The sequence below is a fragment of the Betta splendens genome, chromosome 10 (assembly GCF_900634795.4).
Source record: "Betta splendens chromosome 10, fBetSpl5.4, whole genome shotgun sequence".
Classification (NCBI taxonomy): Eukaryota; Metazoa; Chordata; class Actinopteri; order Anabantiformes; family Osphronemidae; genus Betta; species Betta splendens.
Window position 1 is genome coordinate 19,085,306 of NC_040890.2, and position 17,788 is coordinate 19,103,093.

Genomic DNA, 17,788 nt, shown 5'->3' on the forward strand with positions numbered 1-17,788 from the left:
TGTCTGAGTCACCTGCTGTTTCTTTGGTTCTTATTTGTCAGACAGCTCCACATCAAACGATCCCCTACCACTGGCCCCACTCCACTTCTGTGTATGATCTGTAAGTGGTTGTCACGTTTCAGCATCAACAGTTGTTCAGATAACCTGTCAAACTTGATGGCAACAGTGATGTCAAATAGGCAATAGTAGGGACTGCAAACTGTCAAAATCTGCTAAGTGTGAGTGAGTGGATGTTTTTTTTCTGGTGGAAGAGAATATTTTGACATAAGGGCATACATGCTTTTGTTGTTTTTAATTACTATTGATTTAATTGTCTATTTACATCTAATGACTATCAAATTCACAAATGATTTTTTTTTCTTTTTTAACTTAGTTTTTGGTAAAACAAAAATACTGATAGTGAGATTTTATATTTTACATATGTTGGTTTTATTTTGCGTGTCTTTTTTATTTATATGGCACTTAGTTTGGATGTCTTTAAATTGTGTTTATCCTGAGTTTTGTGTGATTTAATATGTCTTGAGAATGTGGAGACAAAGGCATTTCAGTATTTTTGAATTGTTAAAATCTAGTTTCATAGAAGCGGAAGTATCTGATGTTAAATTATATTTTAATTCATGTAAATAGTTTAAAACAGAAGACTATGGCTTCCTTTTAAACTGAATACATTTCTCTTCAGAGATTGTTTACATTATGAAACTGTAGAGACGTTCTCCTCATATACTGTATAAAGTACATATATTCATTGATTTGCCTCCAACAAATAAAAACCTAATGAACAGCAATGTTTGCACCACTTGTTTTACTGGAATGATAAATAGTTGACCCTTAAATTACAGTTACTTATGATATGGAATAATTAACTCAGCTTCTCCCAGCAACCTTCTGACTAATGGTGTCAGCGTCTGAACAAACGTTAGAATCCGTTAAATATCTCATTACGGCCATTTGTGAAGCGTACCTCTGGTGACTGTTCGTGGAGCTCGGAGTTGAAGCAGGAGGAGGACGACTGGGGCTCCGTCAGCCTCTTCCTGTCCTGCCGTCCTCGGCTGCTGTCTGTGGGGCAGTCGTGACTGCAGCAAACAGCTGCTCTGCAGTGCAGCAGACACCACGCTGTCATCCGACACCATGTGGGCAACGTATTGGGAAACATTATGGAGACACGAGCATCTGGAGCACATGCTTTTGGAATAACCAATAACACTATGCAAATGTTTGATGATCAATAAAGACCACTGAGAAGTTAACAAAAAACAACAGCTCACAAATAATTAAGACAGACTCACTCTCAACTCAGGCTCAAACCGGGATTTGAAGGTTGTACTACGTTATGACACCCTTTTCAACACATACTATTCTAAGGCTTATTCTGGCCAAATACTATACTGTACTGACATTGATAGTGTAGTGGGTCATCTGTTAAACAGCGAGACACATTAAACTAACAAAGGTACATTAATAAATGGTTTCAGAGGCATTTAAGCAGTTCTGCACAGATGCTGGATATTGTTTGAATTCTAGCTTAAGCCTCTTAACTATTCTCATGAGAGGCACTGATCCAGGCTCCACAGACGTCACACCTGCTGGGACTAATGTGATATAGCTAGTTTTTCTGCATGTATTAAAGAAAGGTGAGGAACGACATAATGAAAAGGTCGAATCAATGTGTTCTAGTGAGGTCACATGTCCCATTGTTTCATGTTACGCTAAAACCTCTTTGTCTTTGACAAAGGGCAAATCCCTTTCTCTAAAACATTCTGCATTAACACAGCTGCTGATATAAAGCAGTTGTACTCATCTAAAGTTATTTAGCTGATTCTATTTCTATCTATAAAAACGGATTATGCATTGGTTTGTCTGCATAGCTTCCTCTTCTACAGTTTTTTAGGAAGCTTCTACTGTGATGCACAGTAGATGTAGGATAAGTCCATCTGTCTAAGCTTTTGCCAGAGATGTCGTTTAGTCCCAGCACAAAGCTGGGACCAAACGCCCGAGTGAACTAGTCAAGCGACGTCCTCTGCTTGGAAACTGCAGCCGAACCATGCACAGTTGTCCTATAAATAGCCCTGCATCGCTCTCCCGCTGTGGCTTGCAGGCTGGCAGCTCTGCAGTCACGACGAGGCTGAGGCTTCGTCCTGCAGGCTCGCTCGCTGTACTGCAGCTGCTGCTCTGCCGCTCCCGTCCTCTAACAGTCACGGGGCGTCCCTGCGTCAGAGCCGCTCTACAAGCTCCAGCGATCATCACAACCGTATACGGCAAATCCGTAGAGCTCCCAACATGCACTTACGTCATGGGGACTTACGTCACAGCCCGCTGACGTCACACTGAGATAATGCATCTGTGCTATTATTATAATATACAGCGTGGGTGGGGGATGATGAATTTAGCCCATGTTGTACCCCCTGCTGAGGCTCTGTGGGTAATCAGGCTTCATTATGCTGCTCTGGCGTCATGTGTTTTGTAACAGTGTTATGTATGGCTCTAGGTGGAGGAATTAACTAGTGTGTGCAGCTGGCACATTTTTACAGTGTCAGCACTTGTGCAAGTGCGTGTCGGCCCGTTATCCGTGTTTCTTACATTTATGTCGCTGCCAATTCTCAATGTTGTTCAGAAAAATGTAGATATTTAATAAAGAAAATAGAGTAACCTAATCTATGCACATTTCTCAACCTTGATTCTGATGTGCAGCCTGAAAACCTCTGTGCTAACAACAAACACCTTCACAGGCTTTTTTCTGAATCTCATGGTTTAAAGAGAGAAAAACCTGAATAAACTAAACTGTCAATGAGCTCAGTAACACACGGACACCAGTGTTTGGAGTATGAGTGTTTCTAATGAACCACATATTCACAGATTAACATCAGCAAATTGCATACAAACGGGTCGGATGTCTACTGATTTTCATTACTGCCGAGCCTGAACATTAAAGATCATGTGGGAAGACTGTTTGTAAAGCCATGGAGTAGACTAAGCAGAGTAACTACAGGTTTTATAACAGGCCCTTTTATTTGAAGACACATTTACTTTACATTCTGACAGTTTGAGACCAGGTAGTGATGAAAAGCACTCATAGTTAAGAGCTTAAGCTAAAAACAAACGTGATTTAACCATTCCATCTATAAAATAGACAAAAAAATACCATATTTAATTTTCAGGGCAGCCTACGCAACAGTAAGCTCATTATACAGTCACTGGCCACTTTATTAGGCACATCTGTCCAGCTGAATTCAGCATCTCTCTAATGTTCTAATCACTCACATTTTAAATTGAAGCTGTCAGATCATAATTCTATATTGTTGTTTGCCAATACTTGTCAAGAGACAGACGAGAATAAGTGCGGATGGAAAGTAGAAGAAAAAAAAAGTAATGCAGCCGCAGAAGTAAACTGAAATTTTCAGCTGAGGTCTCAAAATCCCACCACCACAACAGGAACCTCCTTTGAGGATTTCCAGGGCTGGACCACCGTGGAGCAAGCGCCGTGCTGCTATTGTAGATGCTCTAGCTGAGACTGCAAGTCTTTGAATTTGACTGGGCTGCACTCGCTGCAGAAGGAAGGAAAAACAGGATGGAAGGAAGGACAGGAGTGAGGAGGAGCGCTTTGTTGCGGCCCCTTCTCTCAGACATCGTCCTACCTCGTCTGGCAGCTGCTGCCTCCTCCTTGGCTTTGTTGGCCGCCTCCATCGCTGCCACTTTGGCCTCGTGCTGCTCCTTCAGGGCATTCCACTCCTTCCTGTTGTTCATCAGGCGCTCCAGCATGGGGGTGATCTCCACGTGGAAACGACTAAACTCCTGGAGCAGGAGTGAGCAGAACCAACACAAATCTAACCCATTAAATACAGTGTAGTTACGTTATGCAACGTTATACATCTGAACCACTTTCAATAGCAGCTTAAGATACGACCTAAAATAAACAGCCACAGTATAAACACACAGATACTGCAGAATTTAAACTTAGTGTCATGTCATTTACTACATCTTCATGCAGGACTTTGTTTCATTTAGGGGGGAACAGGAGCTTGTGTGTGATTACTGACCTTGTACACAAAAGAGCAGACGAAGTCGATGAAGCCACACTGCAGCTTTGGAAGCTCGTCGGCTTTATTTCTGTCCATCATGGGCTTGAAAAGAAGCAGAAAAGCCTTAAATGTGCATCGGCTATGTTAAACTAAACACAAGGAGGTCAAGCTGCTGGATTATTCAGGAAACATGTCATCAGGGTTCAAGAGTCTAAACGTCAGCGCACCCCCGATAAATAAAGGGCAAATCCACGTAAGCTCATGTTAGCGTCGGGTCAACCTGCTCTTAGATCCGATCACCTTTGCTCCTGCCTGCATGAGCCGCACACACAAAGCTGCTGGGAAGGTTCACGATGGCTGGACATTTCCTAAAACTACTGCTTTAGTGTCGTGGCCTCTGCAAAGGCTTTTCCTGTGTTTCTATTTGACATCAGCAAGTCAGCAAATATAAAGTGATAAAAAAAAAATCTAAGTTTTCCCCGCTGACACACATGCCATTAAATCAGAGCGTGAGGAGAGGGTGTGGGATGGTGCTTCTCACACTTCGAGCGTTTCAAGGACACAGGGGAATGAAACTGAGCGAAGGGAGACAGAGAGGTGGAGGCGGGGGAGGCGGGGAGGCGGGCGGGCGGCTGGGTGAGGGCCGTAGTGGCCGCTCTCTGTGTCACTGCTCCACATAATGGCCTCCACGGCAGTCGACGCTGCAGGGAACCAGCCGCTCTTTTCATTTCGCCCTCTAACTGTGGTTCTGTCTCTTGTTCCGTGTCTCTCTCATCTCGTCATTCCAGCTCTTCTGCCTAAATTGAAGCCCTAAGGTACAGTGAAGCTTGTACTGACCTAATTCCCATGATTCCTGTCCACCCACCAAATCCCCTCTCACCTCCTCTCAAACTCACTTGGAACTCTTTTTACTGGTGCTAAAAAAACTTAGCAACATCCGAAATCAGGCCCAGAATTGATTTGATTGTTCTAAAAGTAACTAAATCTAATTGAATTATCCTGAACCTTCTCAAAGTGGAAAATGAGACTAATGGGAACTGTCCTATTCTTTACTATCACACAGCTGCAAGTTAAAAATTAAATTACTCACATAGACCAGATATTTTAGCAATGTTGAGCTTCTGCACAAAAGAGCTAACGATAATTCACATTAAACTAAGTTTGATGAACATTTAGTTGCTTTTCGTGTACGTTTCACATTAGTTCAGGCTTTAATCCTTCGTCAGGGTCAACCATAGAAAACAGGTAGTGCCACAGTCTCTCTCTCTTTATCCTCACAATGGGTTGCTGCTCCAGGACCGTCCTCTCCAGGTCTCCCTGCTCCCAGAACTCTGCAGCTACAGACAGCGCCACCTACAGGTGAAACCAAGAACAGAAAGATTCACGCTTCGTAAAGCTGCTGCTGCACCACATATGCAGACGTGACTGCCATGAACTAGCGTCTTATTTACTGCTGAGGAGTCAGGTTCAGACATCATCTTAAAAGCATTTCAACCATCACAAACCCAAAAAGGAGCCTTGAGATCTGATGAATAATATGCGAGTTGTGCATTCAGGACAGAAACCTCATTTTAAAATGAGTTAGTCATCAAGGCAGTTTGGGATGAAGTGTGTGTGGGAAGCAGAACGGAGTGAAATAAATCTGTAAGAATGAAGAATGGTGGAGCTCAGGCTTCACAGGGTTTGTCTATGAACTGACTTTATCCATACAAATTAAAAGATTCCTCATCCGATCGGCTCAAATCACAAAGTAAAACCACAATAGACTCGTTTAAAGCATCCTCCCCACTACCCTGACCTGTATGTACAACTCTGAGGCCTCAGCTCCTGGGACCAAAACTGGAACCTAGAGGGTTTCACTTCACTGCTGAGCTTCCAGGATGAACGCCTTTAAACGGAGGGCGCTGACTCACCAGGTGCAGACAAAGGTGAATCAAACCAGCAAAAGGTGGAATCTGCTAATTGGCAGAAGTTGTTCGGAAGTGTTTATGCCTGAACCAGCATAACAAATTACAAGGTGATAATTCTTTGTGTTGCTCTCCTGTATATCTGGCTCATAATGCAGACACAGGACAAAACATAAATCACAGCATTAATTACAGTCTAATGTTATTTACCAACTGTAATTGTAAACAGAGTGATGATGGAGCCTGGAGGTGGAGGTGAGGGATTGCTTGTGCGGAGGGCTGGTGGTTTAGATGATGCATTACCCTGCCCACTGGATAATACATAAAATACATAAAATACCAAGCCGGATCCCAGTAAGCATAAAGTATTATAGTTTTACTCCTGAATTATTTCAAGGACCAGTAATAGCTCAACCGTTTCTACTTTCATTATGGCCACATAGTCTCCAGTTACTAAAGCAGGTGTTACATGTGTTACTGCTGCAGACAAATGAAGGTAAAAATGGCCTCAGCCGCGTGTCACCCAGCGACACTGCTTTCTTTTGCTGTTATACGCCTGCATGTGGACGCTGGGATTGCATACCTGAGGCTGCCAGGCGGCCGTGAGGTGAGTCCAGAGCAGCAGGAATCACTGCTGAATGCTTCTGAGAGAATAGGGAGCGCTGACAAAATGTCATTGGCAGCCTACTCCATCATTGGTGCCCCTCTCGCGGGGGCTCAGCAGGAGTGTGTGTGCAAGAGCGTGTCTCTTTATTGTGAGCGGCTGGATGTTAGCGAGTGTGGAGCCACTTTAGAACCATCACTGTGAAGTATCAAAAGAACCGTGGAGAGCTCCCACAGCTGCGTACCTTGCTCTGAATCTCCCACGGCTTAGCGATGGCAGACAGGTCGCACGCCGTCATCATCATGGCCCTGGAAACATGACACAACAGATGAGTGTGACGCTGTGGTGACGACGCCCTCATGCAGCGCGTGCCTACATCACGATCTCTTTGCGTGTGGTCTCCAGCATCATGTATTTGGTCCAGTCGTTCCAGTTCTCATACGTCTTAGACTGGTCCACAATCTTCTGGAACATTGTCCGTTTTCTGCATAGAAACAAAACACAAGACCGTTACTATAGATTCAGACTGAATCAGGGACTGCACCTGTCAAGATTCAGTCACAGAACACACACGTGGTCTGCGGAGTTTATGTATTATAAAAACACACATCTGCCCACATCACCAGAAGTCAAAGTTGCCTTTGAAATCATACCTTTTTTATGTTTGCATGAAGCCAAACAAACTAAATGAACAGCTCTTTATTGGGAGTATGTTCTGCCTTCCTCTTTTTAAACAGGTTGTTTCAGTCATTCCTTTTACACAGACTAAATTGGCTTGCTTTGGTACTGACTTGAAGTAAAGAGCCAAGTCGGTGGCGATGATGGCGACGTCCATGAGGTGGATGACGACTTCGTGCTGACGCCGGTTCAGATTCTGATAAATGTTCAATGACTGAAACACAAATCAGAGTCAGAGTCACCTGAAGTAACAATGTGACGAGGTGGCATCGTCATCTGCATATTAAATGAGTGTAACAAGCAACAGAGGACTGAAAAGTCAAAGTCATGTACAGACTGTTTTTATAGTCACATTTAGCCACAGGTGTTCTGCACATGAATGCTGACGTGTGTACTCAACATACTTCATCCCTCAGCAGTGTCTTTGAAAACTCGAGATGGTGCCGCTCCAAGATGGAGGAGCCATGAAGCTTCGCCAGAGGATTACCAGACCTGCAAACACACGCCGATAAATCATGCATGTTAAACCCCGGGTGGGACCGGCCTGGCGGTCAGTGGCTAATGGCAGCGCTCATTAGCTCATCCATCAGCAGGTGGAGCAGAGCAGCTGGAGGTGGATCTGGTCAATATCAGCTCATTGATGTTCTCGGTGTGTGACGTTACCGTCGCCTAAAGAGCTGAGATCAGCTACTCTGTACATGAGGAGTGGCTGCTGTCACACGGAGTTAAAGAGCCGGGTTCAAGACATGTAACTGAAACACACTGAGAATCAGGTCATGACATCAGTCATAGGAGTTGCTTTCTTATTTTTTGATCCCAATATGTGCAGCTAGATTTACACATTAACAATAAACTGATCGCTGCATTACATTACACAATTCCAAATACTTATAAAGTAACTTTTGGCAGTAAATATTAATAAATCACCATGTACATTTAAATATATAACACTAAATTAAATCATTGGTGTAAATCAAAGTCAAATATCAGCATTTCGAAATACCAGGTATGTCTCTGTGTACGAGTTCCCTGTAAAGGTCAGCGAGACAGAATCGACCGTTTCTGTCACTTTTCAGTTGATTAAACAACATGGTGCAGCCCCCTCCTCCTCCGTCTCCCCTCCCTGTAGCTCTTACTTCATCTGGTAGAGGTTGTTGGTGCCTCTGTGGTCGATATCGTGGCAGAAGCCGGCCGTCACCATGGCCATACACTCCAGGTCTGTGTAGTAACGCTTCAGGTCACCTGTCTGAACACGCACACGCATGAGAGGGTTGATCAGACAGGCTGCAGCGCGACACAGGCACACACACTGAACACTTCTTACTGCTTATATAGGAGGAAGGCAAGAGGAGGGTTTACTTTTAATGGGAGGAGGAAGAAAAGGATGAGTGATGAGGAGAAAGGAAAGAAACACAGCTTTACAGGAGGTGAAGGCTTGGGCGGAGACGCACCATCAGGAGGGTGAACATGGTCTGGCCCACGTTGAAGCCGTGCCTCCAGTTGTGGTACGTGATCTTCCTGTAGCCTTTACTGAGAGAATACATGAACCTCACCAGGACCTGCAGACCAGACACAGCTCAGCACGCGCTTCCTGTCATGTGACAGGTCACAGATTTAGAAAGGACAGAACTAGGGTCTGTTTGTGAGAGTAACTCTCTGAATGTCTGCTTCACTGGACAATAATTTAACTTCTCTCATGGACCACTTTTATTATTAGCAGTAATTATTGTATGAATGTGATGGAATCCTCTACAGACGTCTCTGTATGAGTGGTTTGTATCTAAAGACCACAGTTTCAAAGGAGTCTCTAGATGCTAAATGCAGACACCACTAACTATTTCAAACATTCCGTCTCCATGGAAACCATCAGTATCTCTTCTATCATTTCAGCCATTGCTCTGCTCAAGTTAATCCATTTGCTGTCTTTTGTTTTCTACTGGTTCCAACTTCAGTGTTGAGCATTTTAGGCCTGAACTCATTGGGTCATTACCTCTCTGGGGATGTGAAACTTATCCACCACTTTAAGTTCGTAGTACATCCTGATGCCACACTTCACCAGGTCCAGTTCGCTGTGGTCAAAGTCACAGAAATGAAACTCCAGAATCTCAGCTTTCTTGGCGTTGGGCAGGACCTCAGTCTGTGGACAGAGGTTAATAATCTGCATTAATTATTTAATTCATGCATGTGGTTCTTTGTACTTTAGTTACGGTTGAGTCGATAGTGAAGGTACTTCACAGAGACTTTCAGAACCTCAAGCTGGAAGGCTGATGGTTTACCAGAATCTCCTGGAGCTCCTCCTCCTCGCACTCATCCGGTTCCTTCCCCCATCGCTCTCTGGTGTTCTGAGGAGACACAAATCATCAGTCAGCCCACTCTTGAGCTCAGGTCAACCCAGGTCGTCTCTCTGCTGTTTTCCACCGTCCACGAACAAATCACCTCAGAAAGTCCGACATCTTCATCTTATACGCTGCGCAGCTCCTGTTTATATCATCCACATCAACCAGCTGCTCGGACACTGTGGAGCTCTGCTCCCCATGTGTAGCATCACTAATTTTCCTCCATTTACCCACAAACATATTCTGCATCAAAACCTAAACTGCATTTCATTGCCCTGTACTTGTACATGTGTAATGAGGATAAAGTTGAATCTAATCCAATCCTGATGACATCACATTTTGACAAACCTTTTTTTTTCTTCTATATGTTGACATTTATGACACGAAATATGCTGTTGCATTGATGAAGAAAATTCAACATCAACATGAATAGCACAAAAATACTTGGGATCATCTAACCAACAACTGAATCGTGTGATAGAGAACCAGGTCCACTGACCAGAATCTTCTGGATTTCATCCTTGCGACACTTGACGTGGTACAGCACCATGTCTTGGAAGATGTCCTTCCTGTTCTCCAGCTTGTTCATCTTGTCGTAGGTGTCGGTGTTCAGCACTGACCAACCCAAAAACTGGGTGAGAGACTAGACACGGGTTGTGAGAAGAGGGAAAGATGAAATGGGAAACAAAAAAAACAACAACTGATGTTTCTATGATGTGTGATCATTTCTATGCTTATTACAGGTACTTACAGGTTCCTGTCAAAAGTATATAATTAGAAATGTTAATATACTTTAATATGCTGTTTAAGCAAATGCATTACCAGCAATTAAATGACATTGTCTAATGTTGTGTAAATGTCACCATTTTTTTCAAAACTACTTTGATGTGAAAGAACGTTTAAGGATTAAACTGTCACATATTTTAACTGAATTCTAAACAGCGAGAAAGGGAAGGTTCAATAAAAAGCCTCCAGGTCCTGTGATAAATAATGCAGATGCTCTGAATGGCCTGAGTGTATTTATAAAGCAATGACTCAGTGATGACACACACACCTCCATCAGGGTTTCATCCATCTCATCAAAGGGTTTCCCATCCTTCCTGTTATAGAATGTGGCCACACCCACAATTTCTTCTTTCTTGTTGACAATTGGCATAGACAGGACGTTCTTAATGGTCCAGCCGGACTCGTCCAGAGGCTCCGTCTGCACAGACGCACACACACGCGCGCACACGCGCGCACACACGCACACACACACACACACACACACTTCAAAATGCGTTTTACTAGCTATAAATAAAAATAGGCCTTATGTTTACAATAAAGACAACGTAATTACCAACTTAAAAATAAATGTAGAATGTAAAGGACATTAGTCTCAGGTCCCTTAGGTCTCAGTCTAACCTGATGATGTAAGACCGTAGGCTGCTCAATGAGAAACAACTATTGCTCCACTACTACAAAAACCCCTTCTCCTACTCTGAGCGTCCAAACCTTCCTGTTGAACAGAGACAAACCGCTGACTGAGAGAGACCTACTGCATAAAACAGTAACAAAAGAGCTCCTGCTTCGCTTTGAATGTTGATATGAAAATCTGTTCAGACTAATTTCCAAGACTATTGAAAGGTCTGAACAGGGACAATGGTTGAGGAAGGAAGCTTTGCAGCCCTCAGGAAACCAATTTAAACTAAGAGCAGAAAATATGGGCCACACCTGTATGTTTTATTCAGTGAGGACTTATTACCTGTGATCTTTGCCTGCTGGTCTCCTGTGGATAATACCAAGCTATCATACAGCTAAATTAGTTTTGTGATACATCTACAAATGTTCTCAAACAAGTGTTTCCATAATGCTTATTAAGGATAATGAGCTAAACTGTTATCTTCCTACTTAATGATAATTAGCAAAAGTGTTATTTTCTTCTCTCTCTAGTCTTTTACGCAGCTACTAGATGCAGCCTTCAGCATTTTACTGTGAACACATCAACCGGAGCCTCTTACTCGTTACAGTCATCAGTATAAAAGAGCCAGTCTGACGTCTGTGATTTATAAAGTTATTATGTAGAAACTACCCAGTTTTAATGAAGAACAGTTCTCTAAAGCACCAGGGCTCATCTCAAATGAAGCTGATGGATTTCAGTCCCATAGGCCGACTTAATGAAAAACCCGATCATTTATTACTGTGAGACTGTTGTTTCATACATTTTGATGTCTTTTGTCTTTTTTGTGTGTTGTGGTAAATGTACTGCAGATACATTGTTTTGAGGGTTCTCTCAACCAGAAAAAACAAGTAGATTATAATTTAATAGTCAAATTCTTCTGTGTAGACTTTTATTAATGTCACAGCTGTTTTACCTGGAAGTCAAAAAACTCATCCTCCGCTGCATTCATGATGTTGCATATCTGTTGAAAGAGCAGAAAAAGTTCAGAACAAATGGCATTTTGTGAAAAAGAGAAAAACAGAAAGACAAGATTTTTAAGACACTGGTTTTCCAGCGGTTAAAAAAGACTTTGTCAGCATTAATTGATACAGAAGCTTGCAGCAACCTCCACATTAAATGACTGGACTGATCTCAGATGCCACAGGTCAGGGTGTGATTCTGAACATGCTGGGTGAGATCTGAATCTGTCAGATTCAGATCTATAGCTTCCTGCAATAATCCTAAACAGATCTGTTCCCAATTACATCCTTTTAGATGTTATTGCTGAGGTCAACGTCATCATTCTCCCGATGATCGAGTCCCTGTTTGTATTCAGCCTGCTCACTGGCCACTCATTCATTATTCATCTGTTGTTTAATTCATACATGTGTGGGCTCCAGGGCGGCTGAACATTTGCAGAAAGGTCAAATGCCCAATACTTTTAACAGACACAAATGTACCAAAGTGTCCTGCAGTAACTGTCTGCAAGTTAGAAATGTTAATGAGGCTTCTTAGAGGAGCTTGTTTCTGTACAGTAACCCGTGAGCCAGATGTGAGTAGAAATGCATTTATGGCCAGTATGGGCTCCAGCTTACTGGGGGTTTCAATGTATACTGTCCTCTACAAAGTACAGTAAAAATACAGTAAAGGTCTTGACACTGACCAGTCCTGTTTCTGCCACATAGGTTGGTAAACCACTAACCAGGGCCCAGTGATCTGCTGGAGGATTCCTAGAGGAGCACAACAGATTCATTACCAGCAGAAACGTAAACAAACGTTTGGTTTCACGTCAGATTCGACTAGATCACTGCTGCACCACACACACACACACACACACACACACACACACACACACACACACACACACACACACACACACACACACACACACACACACACACACACACACACACACACACACACACAGAGTGTGTCTGTCTGTCCACTGATACCACCCTGTAAAACACCTCTGCTGTGACTCACGGTATAACTTTGATGTCCTCCTTGCCATGGAGGATGTAGTCAATCACCTTATAGAAGATTATTTCCTTCAGAAGACACACAGCAGAAAAAATAGGGAGCAACATGAGATATTTAAAATGAAAATCTGTTTAGATCTGATTTAAATGTCCCAAGTTCATCACTTAGACATTCCTCAGGCTTTAAGGGCTACTAGGATTTGGAAAGTTTGACTCCATAAACAAACTGTAGTGGAATAACAGCAAACCACTAAAAAATATGAATCGTCTTCTGTGAGCCACAAAAACCCGGTGCACTTACTGTACCTGTAACATTTATAAGGAATAGTCAAAGGGACTTTATTACCCAGCGGTGGCACTAGAGCAAATGCCAAAGGACACACGGGGGACTACTTTCTAATGCCGAGTTCACTTCTCAGTAGCAGCTCTGCTGAGTTTAGCATGAGCAGTGTCTCTCACTCTGCCATCTGGAGTTTTGGGTCCATCGTACGGCGGAACTTCTCCCATCAGAACAGGCCACATGTCGAAGAACTCCTGCCCAGAAGGAGACCAAAAAGGATCACTCACTGCACAGACGACCGCTCCAACTCAAATGATCCAGTCTGATGTTTTACTTCACCATCTTCACAAAGTGCTGTTTCTAAGATATAGATTCTAAAAAGAGCAAGTTTAATCCCGAGCACTTCATCTATCAAACCCTGATTTAGTTACCAAACAGCCATCTGTGCAGGCAGACACCAGTGTGTTCTCCGATAGCAGGTGTTTGGAATCAAGTGGCAGCTGTTTGTAATTAGGTGTCAGCCTTTATGTTGGTTATCACTAATACTCAGAGGAACTGTCCTACAGTCGGTCGATGCTTTTAGTGTTGAGACAAAATGTGAAGTAAAACAAAAGTGAGACAAGCAAGTTGTAAATGTTAGACAGTGAAAGCCCAACGGACTCTGTAAATATCACCTCCCAAAGGATGGGAACAGAAAACGATTGCACCAGAATTTATGAATAAAACCATCTTTAGACCAAAGGGTTGTTCTATAATCTGCTTTTAAGTCATCTTTATATTTGTATCTGGCTGCTTATTTGAAGCTCTATCTCTCCGTGACGTCCCACCTTGGTTTTGGTCATGTCCAGGAGTCCCACGGAGTAACGGTCACAGTTAAGGAAGGCTCTGACTGTGTACAGCGCCTTGTGGAACTGCCTCTCTATGTCTGTCAGCTCTTCAAACACCTTGCTGGCCGACCACAGCAGCACCTGCTCTTCATAAATCACATGAAAACTGTTTTACAAAGTCTCGACTATCTCAGGTGCTACTGTCAGCAGAGAGCGGACAAGGAGCTCACCTGTCCCCTTCTGGTCTCACAGTTGTGCAGGTAGTTCAGGTGGAAAACCCTCAGGACCAGGTTGGCAAAGTTCAGGTACTTGTTTAGGATCTGGAAGAAATCAGCTCACAAGTGAACATGTGACTGCACAGAGTAACTGACAAGCTAAAGAAACATTCATTCAGCAACTGAAAGCTAAACTGGACGGAGCTGCAGCGTCACACGTTACCTCTTCATCCTTGACATTGAAGTGTGGCCCGTCCAACTTGTTGACAGCCATCATGACCGCCACCATGTCTTTACCATTCATGATGGGGATGGCGAGGACGTTCCTGGTCTGATATTCTGTCAGCTCGTCCACAAACTTACTGTAAAAGGGGCTCTGCAGAGGAAAGGCGAGAGAGACACTCAGCACATTAGAAGCCTGGGCTGCAGAATTGGTGGCAGAGACACCGATTTTTTAGGCAAAGTCTGACTTTCTGGCCTAGACTTATTTCCTGGTTTAAGTGAAATGGAATCAATCATTTTTCCTGCCTCGTCCACATCCTCAGTCAGACACTGTGGTGGTGGTCAAAGCAAAGAAACACAAATAAACTGCAGCACAGACTCTGGGACAGGGTTGAAGGCATCTCCCTCTCTGAGCCAAAGATGAATATTATACTAATTATTGATTTAGTATGCACTAAAACGAAATCAATATATAAACTCCTTCACTGGCTGATTTAGAGTTTTAAATTTAAACTTATTAAGTGATTAAGTCAATTTTAGTTTTTTTTTATGCCCAATAAAACAGTTTAACAAACATTACAGTAGAACAATGGGGTGTAACTGAATAGATTAAAGATGTATTACAGTGCTGAGTCTATGAAAATGGCTCAGGGCCTGTGTGACCTCTGGGAGTAATCTGGGCTCGCTCTAATTCAGGACAGATTAACCGGCATCATTCGTAACCTTCTCAACCGCCACAGTCCACCTTCCTCACACACGCAGACATCCACACCTTAAATAACAGCCACATTAATATTCTGCAAATATTAAATTCACTTTGAGGAAGACACGGACAGACGATGGAAAGCAAAAGGGGCTTGTTGCTGCCAACTCCTACATAATCCCAGGGAAACCTAATCCCCACCTTCAACCTACAAGAAGCCTCACTGGTTAGCAGCCTGCACTGCGTTGGACTGTGACAGAAATAGAGCAGAGCGAGACAGTGATTTCCAGCCTCCGCATTACTGTGAAAGGCCATCCACGGCGCATTAGCATCACAAAGCCAAACAATTATAGAGAAACATTAGCCGATCCTTCACTGCGACTGGTCTGGAGCTTGGAGCCTCTGATAATGTTCAAGTTGCCAAATTTGCCTTTGTGCTGTGTGTGTGTGTGTGTGTGTGTGTCATGATGGATGAATGTTTTGAACATGATCCGTGTTCTATGCCGGCTCACAGGCTGACCAGGCACCAGAACTACTGATAGACAAAATCAAACGGAGTCAACCTGCCTCTGCTTGGTCGAGCCTTCTAATCCGCCATGAAGAGGAAAACTGATACAGAGGACCTTGTCCCCATCTGCTACAGTCTGCGCAGTGTGCTGCCGCTGTACTGAGTGTAAATGTCACAATAGCAGTGGCAGAGGTGCGTGGGTGTGCAGCTAGTGGCCTGCAGCACCATGACACACTTGAAGTGTACATGGGAATAAGCTTGCCAGCTATTTTCAAATGTCAAACTGGCTGTAATGAGATTAGGCTTTGGTTGGAGGGAATTAATGCCAGAGAAAAGAGGTGTCACGTCTCCCTCTGGTGGCCGAACAGCGGCACAGCACGGGCAGAACAGGGGTTAACATGTTTACCGAGCAATACGCTAATTCACACAGAAATACGCATGGAGAGGATTGATCTCAGATATATTTTACATTTCTAATAAGAAAATTAATTAGCTACACGTCAATCAACCCAACCAATGTGACAATAACAAATGTGTGTTTTTGTGTATAGAATATGAAACATTACCAGAGAAAAGGCACACACACCACAATTAACCGAACTATCCGTGACACACAAATGAATTATGTGCATTTACCTGCGACACATCTGGAATATTAACCATCTTCTTGCTGGATGCTACGTGGCCCACGATGCCAATGTCCAACGGGTACACGATCTCACTGTCAGGCGGCACCAGGCACTCATCGAACACAGAGTCTTTATGGACATTAAATAACCTGGAGATAAAGAGAAAAAAATGCATAAAATCATTAAATTAGGTCAGAAATAACTTATGTTGTTGTGCCTTTAAGCAAGGCAGCTACACTCAAAATCACTATGACTGTGTGTTTGCAGTGGCTCCTTTTCATACAGAACAACTGTAACTGCCTGAACCTGCTTTTATCTGGGATTTCCTCATATGAAATAACAGCATCAAGGTTCTCATTACAGACTTCAAGGTTCAAGGTCTTTCCTCAAACCTTGTTGCCAGCTCAGCGACACCGTTCCTCTGCCGGTACATGAACAGACTCATGCGGTCGGCCCTCATCATGAAGCTGATATGTCTCATTAGTTTGAAGAGGGACTTCTCCATCTGCAGGTTGTCCTGGATGTCCCGCACCAGGTCGAAGAGGATCTCGCTCTCGTCCACCGCCGTCAGGTCGTGGAACTTGCTGATGTCCACCGCCGTCGTGCGGTTGCCGTCCAGCAGGTCAGAGATGACCTTCGGCCGGAAGTTGGTGTCATAGTACTGCTTGGCAAATTGTGGGTTGGCATCAAGGAACTGCTCTGCCGCTGCTGCGTCCACCATGACTGCTGCTGACATTTCAAATAAAGATTACTCAAATGAAAAAAAAACACTCCATTCCTCCTTTAATAATCATTGTGACTTGGGAATTGAGTTTAAAAAGCAACTAGACAGTGAAGATGCTGTAAAACCAAAACAATCAACAGAAGTAGGCTAAAAAGCTCCTCTAAGTAACGTTACTTCATAGAGAATGTCACAGTCACAGCATTAACAACTATCATCCAACAATACATGACTTGTACCTGTCAGAGTTGTTGTAATGTCTGCGGTGCCTCTGTCCTGATATGCAGCTCAGCCGGTGCCGGAGAAAAGAAAAGGGATTATCAGGATGGTTTTAAACGGTCATGTGTGGACGTAAGCTTGCATCCAATTACTCAGATTACAATAGCTCTCAATGTTTACTCACAACTTTGTCTGTCTCACTACAAGACACAATTCACATTGTAGCCTGTAATTGTACAAGAGCAATTAAGAAACCATAATATTAGCTCGTTCTTTTGGCATCACAGGGGCTTTTTTATAGCATTTATTTGTGTTTCCCAGCAGTTTCCTTGTTTCTGACTCAATTCCAGAATAAGCTGCTCATTATAGAACTTTATAATGTATAAGTAGCTCTTCGGCATTGCCTTTGGCTCGGATCAGTAAATTGTGGAGGTTCTATTGAAGGTCGTGATGTCCCGCGTGGTGTCCAGGTGCCTGCGGGAGAAAGTGAGTCAACACACGACAAACTCACAAGGTTGTCAATT

General features: G+C 43.4%; 1 protein-coding gene across 4 annotated transcripts; it reads right to left on the reverse strand.

The window, feature by feature from the left end:
- Positions 1-107: 107 nt before the first annotated feature.
- On the reverse strand, positions 108-17,562 carry LOC114864654 (rod cGMP-specific 3',5'-cyclic phosphodiesterase subunit alpha-like). Of its 4 annotated transcripts, none has more exons than XM_055512606.1 (24): positions 17,285-17,562; positions 16,717-17,050; positions 16,332-16,473; positions 14,486-14,638; positions 14,278-14,367; positions 14,048-14,188; positions 13,400-13,474; positions 12,945-13,009; positions 12,625-12,691; positions 11,896-11,943; positions 10,596-10,745; positions 10,041-10,184; positions 9,482-9,547; positions 9,196-9,342; positions 8,657-8,764; positions 8,342-8,451; positions 7,610-7,697; positions 7,319-7,419; positions 6,904-7,011; positions 6,772-6,835; positions 5,295-5,369; positions 4,035-4,118; positions 3,633-3,789; positions 108-1,113 (listed from the first exon to the last, which is right to left on the reverse strand). In XM_055512606.1, the coding sequence occupies exons 2-24, from the start codon at positions 17,043-17,045 to the stop codon at positions 917-919; spliced, it is 2,709 nt and encodes a 902-aa protein (XP_055368581.1). In that variant the 5' UTR covers positions 17,046-17,050; positions 17,285-17,562; the 3' UTR covers positions 108-916. The 4 variants fall into 4 exon arrangements, with proteins under 4 accessions (XP_055368581.1, XP_055368582.1, XP_055368583.1 ...); XM_055512607.1 differs by having other exon boundaries at positions 16,717-17,053; XM_029165567.3 differs by lacking the exon at positions 108-1,113 and adding an exon at positions 2,985-3,542 and having other exon boundaries at positions 16,717-17,053.
- Between the last annotated feature and the right edge of the window lie 226 nt (positions 17,563-17,788).